Source organism: Chaetodon trifascialis, chromosome 19 (genome assembly GCF_039877785.1).
Source record: "Chaetodon trifascialis isolate fChaTrf1 chromosome 19, fChaTrf1.hap1, whole genome shotgun sequence".
Classification (NCBI taxonomy): domain Eukaryota; kingdom Metazoa; phylum Chordata; class Actinopteri; order Chaetodontiformes; family Chaetodontidae; genus Chaetodon; species Chaetodon trifascialis.
In genome coordinates this window covers 13,492,803-13,502,093 of record NC_092074.1, presented here as the reverse complement: position 1 = coordinate 13,502,093, position 9,291 = coordinate 13,492,803, and the positions used below count along the sequence as shown (strand labels likewise).

Below are 9,291 nucleotides of genomic sequence, written 5' to 3'. Positions count from 1 at the left end.
GGAAAGGGCATCAGGTAGTGTTAGTGCACACTGAGAAATGTCCATCTCTCACTGTGTCTTTACTTACAATATATCACAAATGGTGTATTACAATTATACTGGAGTGGAGTTTTTACATATATACTTGTATATTTGTTGACTTGGTAATTACATGTGGTAATATCCCACATTTGCACATTTGGTCGACCTCATGCTCCTCACAAGCAAATGAAAGCATTATGTACTGCTGACAAACTCTACAGTGTTGATACAATACTCCATAAAGTTCATTAAACAACCTTCAGCTGATAGATGATAACTGTGCAGCTTGAGGTTGTGCCTGTAATAATAAATACTAGCTTTGGAAAGGCTCTTAAGCATTAAGATTTCTTCTGGGTGCACTTCTGCAGTTGTGTCAGCAGAGGGAGCTACGCGCTATGACTTCCAATCCACATTCATACTTGCTGCATAGGTAGTTGTTTTCATAGAGGTGTCAATACTGACCTGTTATTTCACACTTTAAATCAAAAGGATAAAAGCATGCAGTTCAGGCAACAGATCCAGATGCAGCAAGCCAACAGGGAGCTGCTTCCATTGCACTGAGAAGGAGGTCCTGTTTACTGAAGGTCATATCACTGCTGTTGAGGAGTGATGGCTGTCTTGAGCAATTGTCTCTTATTTACAGTAAGATTACAAGAAATGCTCCTGATCAGCTTGTAGAATTAGATGCACTGTGAAGTTACACCTGCCTGCATGTTTGTGTGTGGTGCTCAGTCAATTGACACCTTTGGAAAACCTCCATTGCAAAGTGCTTTAGCAGATTTTCTGGACCACAGACCTCGCCACCTTTGAACGACCATCTGCCGAACACACAAAACACTGAAAACTGAGCACACTGAGGTCTGTGGATTACTTTTGACTCAATGAAACATAATTTTAAATGCTTTCAGCACCGCAAACAAAATCCCATTCATCCCCATTGCATTGTGGAGGCATTTCTACAAGTAAATACCATTTATGAGTGTGGAAATACATAGTTGTTGTTTTTCTTATTAAAGTGAAGTGACCCTTTAACTACACCTGCTGCAACTCCTCCATGGTGCTAACATTAGCATGTGCTGCTGTGACTCTCCACGTTTTGTCTGTCACTGTATGGAAAACTGTCCATAATAACATGAAGCTGAAGACAAATATATTGAAACAAAAGGAAGTCTGACCATTACTTACTGGTTTATGCTGCAGCATTTGTCAAACACTTATTGCCCCAGCACCTCTAGAAAAGGTGACAGCGACATAAAAAGTTCTTCACTTGTTGCAGTTCTTCATAGCGAGAGTTGCTGTGTGTGTAATCACAGTGCTGCTCTTGGCCTCCGTTGCTGTGACTGAACACACAGCATCTGTGCAGTTCTGTTTAAGATCTCCGTTTCTGTTGTGGCGCCCACGTATTTGTCCCAGAGCGCTGTACTGGAGGCACTGTGCGGTGTGAGGGCTGCGGGAACATCTGCATCCAGAGCGGCAGTCTGCTGTCTGGAGACCATCGTCTCTCAGGAGAGTTTAATCTGCAGGAGGATTTGAGATCTTGGGTTCTAGGCCAGGATTAGGTTGTTCCAGGGTTCAGCTTTGGTGCCAGAGGACCCGCTGTGGCCCCCGGGGGACATCTTGAGAGGAATGGCCCCACCTTGAGTTGCCATGTAAGCTGGCAGGGCTGAAATCTAGAGGGACGCAGAGGGACATGGTGAGAAGTCCAAAATAAGACTCCATACTGTAGATGTGGGGTTCTTTAAACTGTTGTTTGTTCCTTTAGGTGATGCAGTTTTCTGGGTTTAAGCTAAATTAATAAGCAATGACAGCCTCTACCTCTTTCATCGTCACAATCAAAGGCTCTAAAAGACATTTGGGATTAATATTCTCTGAAATTAGACTCAAAAGGCGTCGAACCTGTGCATGTGCGCTGTGGTGCGTGTACAAACTGTGAGTGTCCGGCTCCGTCTTTATCTGGCGAGGCTCCTCCGTGGCGGTGGAGGCACGGGGAGTGCTGCTCGGCGTGACTGGAGTCCCCTCGCTGCCTGGGGTCCCTGTGGAGCACAGGAATGTTTTTTTTCCTTACCTACATTTTGGTAATTATAGACAGAATAATGGTGAGTCATAAGCACGTGTGGTTTTGAAGCTCACCAGTTTGGGACTTGTTGAGGTTCTTGGGCTTGCGTTTGCGGGTCTGGATCCCCTCTTTCTTCATAGCCAGGGGTCGTGGTACCTGTGAGGACACCAAGATGAAGGAATAACCTTTAGTCTAAACAGTAGGCTGAACCAAGATGTGTAGCATCTATGGAGGCTGGCGAGAAGAAAAGGGGAAAAAGACTTTTTTCGACTATTATCTGAAGATTTCAGACTCCTTTTATCACCTATGTGATGGATTTACAACCATCCAGAAAATAGTTTATTTTTTTAGTTTATTATTTGAACCTTCAATTAATCGGATTAGGTCCCATTAATCGTAAAATATCTCCTTTCAGTGGAGGTCCGATAAAGGCAGGCCGCAGCACCATGTTTATTTGGTAAAGTATTAAAACTAAAAACCTGCAGAGGCTCTTGGAAAAGTAATCCATTACACCAAACATGTAGTAATCTCTAAGTTTAGAGTTGTATTATCATTGGATGGTATGCAGTTGATCAACAATATGGCTCTTAAATGTATATTTACTTTCCTGGCATTGATACATCTAGATGTTTTATGTATTTTTCTCTGCAAAGGTCCTCTCAGATTCAGTGTAAAAAAAAAACCATTTAAGTTAGGGTAAAAGTTTTTGTATAAAACCGGTTATATGCAAGATTACAGCAGTGTCAGAGATGCACTTTCTCTCTCACCCCGTGGAGTTTCATGTAGAGGCCACAGGCGTTGCAGACCGGCTCCCCCTCTGCGTTTCGTCGCCACAGGGTGGTGGTGGTGGTGTGGCAGTTGGTGCAAGACAGGCCCACCCTCCTGGAGGCAGACTGCAGCATAGAAAATACGTCCAAGGCAGGAGAAACGGAAAAAACATTCATTTTATTATTTAGGAAAAAGACTAAAATATCTCCACTGCAGGTGAGTGTATCACCTGTGTATAACACACTGTATTACTTCACTGTGTGTGTGAAATGAAGGGGGTGCAGTCAGTCACCCACCAGCCGTCTCTGAGGTTTGATAAGAGGTCTGTTGATGCCGTTCATCTTGTGGTACAGCCCGCAGGCGTTACACAGGTAGTGGCCGGTACCATCCCGCCTCCAGAGGGGGGTTGACATCGCCCCACAGTTCACGCACTCTCGCCCCTCAGCAAAGTCATCGAACAGGTCTGAGGAAGAAGCACAAGATAGAGGTTTTTCTTACAGTAAGCCATGTAAAAAATTTATCAACATCAACTCAAGGATCACACAACACAAGTATTATGATTTTGAATGCAGTATTTTTACTTGTGGTTTTGTTACTTTTCCTTCAGTAAATGATCCGAACCCCTCCACCGCTGTTCAATGCCATACGAGCTTCAAAACTCCACTGAATCAACTGAAGAAATGCATGCTGGTCAAGTTGAAGTCATGACTGCTTTTCAGAAAAACTGATCTTTTACTAGTGCCGTTTTAGCATAAAGTCATTAAAGCTGATAAGGACGATTCAGAGTGTCTGTTGTCAGCCATTGCAGAGAAACTCAAACTCCCCTTTGCATAATTTCCACATATTACTTCACACACGTCCAGTTCATACCACAGGTTCAAACTGAGCTCATATCTTAGAGAAATTAACTCCCAGCTGGACTTAAGCCACAAAAATTCTTTCCACCCTCTTTTTAATAAACAGTTTCCTGCACTGTCAGACCCTGACAGGGCCATTATCAACTGCAGCAGCGTGTCTCCGCCAGCAGGAGGCGCATGCTACAGTCCTGCAGGCCCACACAACAGCAGCCTGGAATCCCTCCTTATCTCACTGCTCCCCATGAGATAAAGAGCCGGCTGGAAATAGAGATGGAATAGAGCTCCATCATATTCAAATAGAGACTCTGTGTCTATCACATCTATCTCCCGCTGTCTCAGATAACTATGGATGCCTCACCCTCTCATCTGCAGAGCATCTCCCAAGAACCACTTAGCCGTTCAGGGGAAGGAGACATCAAAGTGTGGAAGTGACAGCTTTGAAGCCGTATGAACAGCACAGGTCACGGTATTTATCAGATGTGTGAGGTTTAACTTATTTAACAGATTTAAATCTGCGCGCTGCTCGATTCCTCTCCTGCAGATTGTGTAAATCTGGCCTCCATCTGCTCTGTGCAACTGCAACGGCACTGAAACGCATGCAGGCCTCCTCCAAGGCTGAGAGCAAAACAAAGACAGCAGGGCAAGCTAACCTTGAGCCAGGCAGCAATTGTAGCCAACACAAAGCGGCAACACGAGACAATACACAAAAGAAATTTACAGCAGTGTCTGAACTGAGGTTTATTCTTTCCACTGCATAAATGTCAGTGTTTGTCTTTATCAGGGTGCAGTTCAGAGGCACCCACTGCGAAGCTCTTAGAGGACAAAGGTGAAGAAAATAAATAAAAGACTCAATGTACTTTGGCATGACGTTAATGAGGGAATACAGTGCAAGCCTGTACATGTGATTTATAACAGTTGCAACATTAATATACATATAATAATAATAATAGTAATAATAATAATAGTCATTGAGGGGATTTTCTGAGCGATGGAAAGCAGCCAAGTACATTTCATGTACAAGCACTGTATTTTAGTCTAAATTTAACGTTCTTGTACTCCAGAATACTTTAATGCTACTTCATATGTCTACTTTAATGTTGCACCTTTTATTCCATGTTCATCTGAGAGCTGTAGCTACATTACAAATTTGGATTTACAGAAAAACAGGCGATTTTATAAAATATGGGGCATTGCTTTAAATTAAACCCCCAAACAGTGCATGAAGTAGTTTTCAGTTAAGTAGTTTGCTCACACATTAATGTGTCAGCAATTCTAATGTAATGATAATACATATATTTGTATAACACTTACATGCTTTTACTGTGGAGACTTTTTGCAGCACATTTTACTAATTATACATACTTGTACTATAGAAAGAGTTTCAGCACAGGCGTTTTAAGCGTGATGGAGTATTTTTTTAATGTTTCTTGTACTTAGTCTTAAGAAGAAGCATTTGTTGAAGTGAATTTTACGCTCAGTGCTTTTTAAATGTTAGATTTTTTCCACAGATGCCAAGAAACCTGTCTTAATTGTGAACACAACAGTGCAAAGGAAGAGAGTGTTAAAGTGTAAATCTGTCAGTACTGCCAGGGCAGACTGATAATACAGATTGGAATAATGACGTTTTTCCAAATCATACATATCATAAATAGGTTTTCTAATAGTCGGAGGAATGATGAAGCTAATTTTCCGATTTATTTGAGATAAAAACTGAAGAAAGAACGATAATATCAAGTCAGAACATCACAAACTAAACATCTTAACTTTTTTACAAATACAGCTTCAACAAAGATGTTTATCAGCCGTTTATCAATTCAAGGTAACTGTGATGTTTCTCTGGAAAAATAAGACAGAAATAAAAACTATAACCAGATTTTAAATAACCACAGATGTTTCTCAGAAAGGCATTTAGCTAATTATCGCTGATATTTTATGTGAGGATCGTTCAAAGAGCCCTCGTCGTGATTTATTTCTTCTTCCACTGACTCAGAAGAAAAAAGAAATTGACTTTCCAGCTGGGGGAGTTTCCCCGTCTCCTGTTCACCAACAGAACAACAGAGACTTTCACTGCGTGGCCGCTGAATTAAACACCGAGATCTGATTGGATTTGATGTGATTAAAAAACAGCGAGGTGAAGCCTGTTGACATTTTCCTCCATCAGAGAGCAAACGGGCTGTGAGTCGAGCGTGACTGTGATCAGATGAGGAGGTCAGCGTGGATCAATGCTGTTATCTGTCGCACTCTGGTGCAGCTGATCTTTTTCTGTCTTCATCAAACCGATTGAGGAGTTTTGCCTTGTAGATGAGGACGTTTGGGAATTTAAGGATCACCTCATAAACCGAATTAAGTGTAGACAGAGAGTAACTGATATTTATAAATGAGGAACTAATTAATCAACTTTTAATTTGCTAAAACTACTAATAATAAGGGATATGTCTAATAGAGGTCCAGCCTCTCAGATTAGGTTGTAAATGACACAATGATGAAATGGGAAATAGTCAAATGCAGACATGAAAACATGAGTGAAACGGTTGAGATGTGCATCAGCCCAATGGACAAAACGCAGGTCAAATAAACACAATGCTGATCAGTAGAGTAGACTCCACAGGTGCAAGTCGCAGTCATTGGAAAACTGACAAGCTAAGCAAAATCAATATATTGTGATATGGTCCAGAGTGCAACCTGCAGCTACCGGCCTGATGCGCTGCTGGGGGCATAAAGCTGAAGCCGACTGTCGAGGTTCAAATGACTCTAATAATGAGACAGGATTCACTGTGGCCTCTCGAACAGAGAGGACTCTTCGTCTGAGCTCACTGACTCCTGTGCTGCTGATCAGGATCAATGTCCTATAACACACTTCAGATCAAATCCAGTCTGACCTCACGCTGAGGCCACAGTCAAACACAACTCACAACCCCTATAAACTCTGTAAGCAATTCAGCTCTGGTTAAATATTAATTCCTGGCACTCTGATCATCAGCCTTTGATTCATAAAGATACAGAAAAGATGTTTATTACAGGTTAATTACATGTTGCTGTGTTTGACTTGAGGATGTTTGGCTACTAAACAGGCAGTCAGAGTATAAAGTGAACTCTACCTCAACAAAGTGTCATTAATATCATAACATGTCATCTCATGTTAACGTGTCATAACGTGTCGTCTCACAATCATAACAATCTCTAAATACTATTTACAATTTCTTAGGATGATGTTATTCTTTTATCCCACTCTTTTGTATATATACTTGTTTTTGAATTTGCATTGCACTTGTTCTAATACTCTATACACTTTATTGATGCTGCTGTAAATTGGAATTTCCCCTCGTGGGACTAATAAAGGATTATTGAACTGAATTGAATTGAATTGAATTGAATTGAATTGAATTGAATTGAATTGAATTGAATTGAATTGAATTGAATACTCAGTCTGACTTATTTCTTTTTATTCATAAAGGGAATTATGTTAAAATATGGTTTAAAAAAACTCCTATAATAAACATGTGTGATACAGAACTCTATTTTCATATCTAGTCAAAATGAATTCATTTCATTCAATGACTTTAAGTTGTTTTCACGTGTAAAATGTCGCCTCACGTGTGACAGCCGCCCATAAATTATGCAGCGATGAAGCCAGAAGACTGCAAAGACTGTCAGCTAAGTGCAGCACGATCAAAACATTACTTATATTATATTTCCGCGTCATCTGTGAAAATCCTCTGTTTTATGAATCTGTCACTTAGAAAATTTGGGGTTTGTCACTTTATTTCTAAATTGCAATCAGCCTTTAATCCTAATGTGGTGAATTTATGGTGAAATCAGCGCGCTGGCTGATCTCGTGTGGCTGCTATTAACTTTCTAAAATCCGTAAATGTTCCAGGTTGGTGTTTAGTTTTAATCAGCTGTAATAAATAATAATAATAATAAAAAACACGCTCCTCCTGCCTCATATAAGTTTTTAATCCAATTTCTCTCCGCAGAAATTTGATGAACAGACCTTTAAAAACAACACGCCGGAAGTTTAAACTTCGTTTTATATCACAGTTTACCTTAGTACTGTGTGAAATATCAATCACACATTTAATGTCCTTTTATTGTATTATTAGAACATCGATTTATTTGTTATTTTTTAATCACATCGATCTCGGGCCTTTTAAATTATCTCTGGTGGGTTCTGTCAATCAACACTGTCTTAATCTTGAAGGGTCTTAATTATAAAAGATTATTTCTGCTTTCCACGCAGAAGGAACAGCAGGACTTCAGTCAAAACATATTTATTTAGTTATTAAATATAATCCTCTTATTCTGCCTTAAAAAAAGCATAATTTTTCAATTAGATCATGCAACCTTTCACCTCTCTCACGTGTGCTTTTTATGGCCATTACCTTCATTAATCCTTGACAAATACAAATAAATAATCTTTGTATATTATTCTCCTTGTGGTGACAGTGAAGCTGATAGTTCAAAAACACATTTTATCAGGAAAAAATAAGCAGAATATGTTCAGCATGACATTTATACAACATCTTTAAAAGCAGCTATAATAAATATTTCATTCTGCTGTTGCTCACCTATGTTTGGGTGTCGGGTTGTTCCAGGAGGAGCGCCGGTTTGGAGACCGTGCAGGACCGGGCTATCAAAGGGGGACGCCGGCCACGTTCCGCTCACGTTCGGGCTCATGTAGGCCGGGTAGGGGCTGTGATACGACCCGCTGAGGCTCCGGGCGCCGTAGTGCTCCCTCCCGTTGGCAGAGATATTTAGCGGGCTGGTGTACGAAGCTGCCGCCTCCCGGGCCGTCGCCACCCCGGAGGACAGAGGCGGGCTGGTGGAGAAGGCGAAGCGCGGAGACACCGGGGAGTGGTTGTACGAGGGCACCGAGTCGGCGCCCGGCTGCGCCCAGGCAGAGTGGCTCGACGCGGTGCTGCTCTGCTGCGACGCGCCGGGCGTCTGAAGGTAAGGCAGCGCCGGGATCATGGGGGTGACGACCCGGGTGGTGGGCACATAAACCGGTGAGGTGCCCGCCGAGGTGTTGTGGAGAAATCCGGCCTCATAGGAAGGGGGTCCGTGGTTGGTTGTCATTATGCCCTGATACATATCCTCTCCTTGAAGCTGCACATCCGTGTTGATAGAAGGGATAGTGAAAGTATGGATGCAGTTACGCACGGGATCGCTGAGGGTTAACGCAAAAACATGTAGTTTAATACAATCCGCAAAGCTCTTTGGTCCTAAATAAAATCAGATCTGCTTGTAAGAAGTGAAGCAGGGCAACATTCAGAAAATAAAGAATAAACAGAGAGAGGAAACATGAGAGAGAGGAGGAGGAGTGAGAGACTACACCTTCTGATCAAGATCCAGCTGTTATCATCTCTCTCTCTCTCTCTCTCTCTCTCTCTCTCTCTCTCTCTCTCTCTCTCTCTCTCTCTCTCCAAACCAATAAGAAACGGAATACATGATTTGAACTAAACGTAATGTTTTGACCAACCAAAGTGCGTTTTATTTTTATTTTATTTAATATATCTGAAGATATCTGGAGACATCTTACAAAAAAAAATATATAACTTTATTTTATCACTCATTTTGTCCTCGCTGCTA

The 9,291-nt window shown here is 41.5% G+C and overlaps 1 protein-coding gene across 1 annotated transcript; it reads right to left on the bottom strand.

Moving 5' to 3' along the window:
* Positions 1-1,565: 1,565 nt before the first annotated feature.
* Positions 1,566-8,793, bottom strand: gata4 (GATA binding protein 4). Its single transcript, XM_070987529.1, has 6 exons — positions 8,271-8,793; positions 3,142-3,308; positions 2,845-2,970; positions 2,152-2,233; positions 1,918-2,054; positions 1,566-1,691 (listed from the first exon to the last, which is right to left on the bottom strand). The coding sequence occupies exons 1-6, from the start codon at positions 8,791-8,793 to the stop codon at positions 1,566-1,568; spliced, it is 1,161 nt and encodes a 386-aa protein (XP_070843630.1).
* Between the last annotated feature and the right edge of the window lie 498 nt (positions 8,794-9,291).

Coding starts and splice junctions, on each gene's coding strand:
- gata4 (XM_070987529.1), bottom strand. CDS start 8,793: ATGTATCAGGGCATAATGACAACCAACCACGGACCCCCTTCCTATGAG. Junction 3,309..8,270: donor AACCCGACACCCAAACATAG/GTGAGCAACAGC, acceptor CTTCTTCCTCAG/ACCTGTTCGATGACTTTGCT. Junction 2,055..2,151: donor CCTCAACAAGTCCCAAACTG/GTGAGCTTCAAA, acceptor TGTGCTCCACAG/GGACCCCAGGCAGCGAGGGG.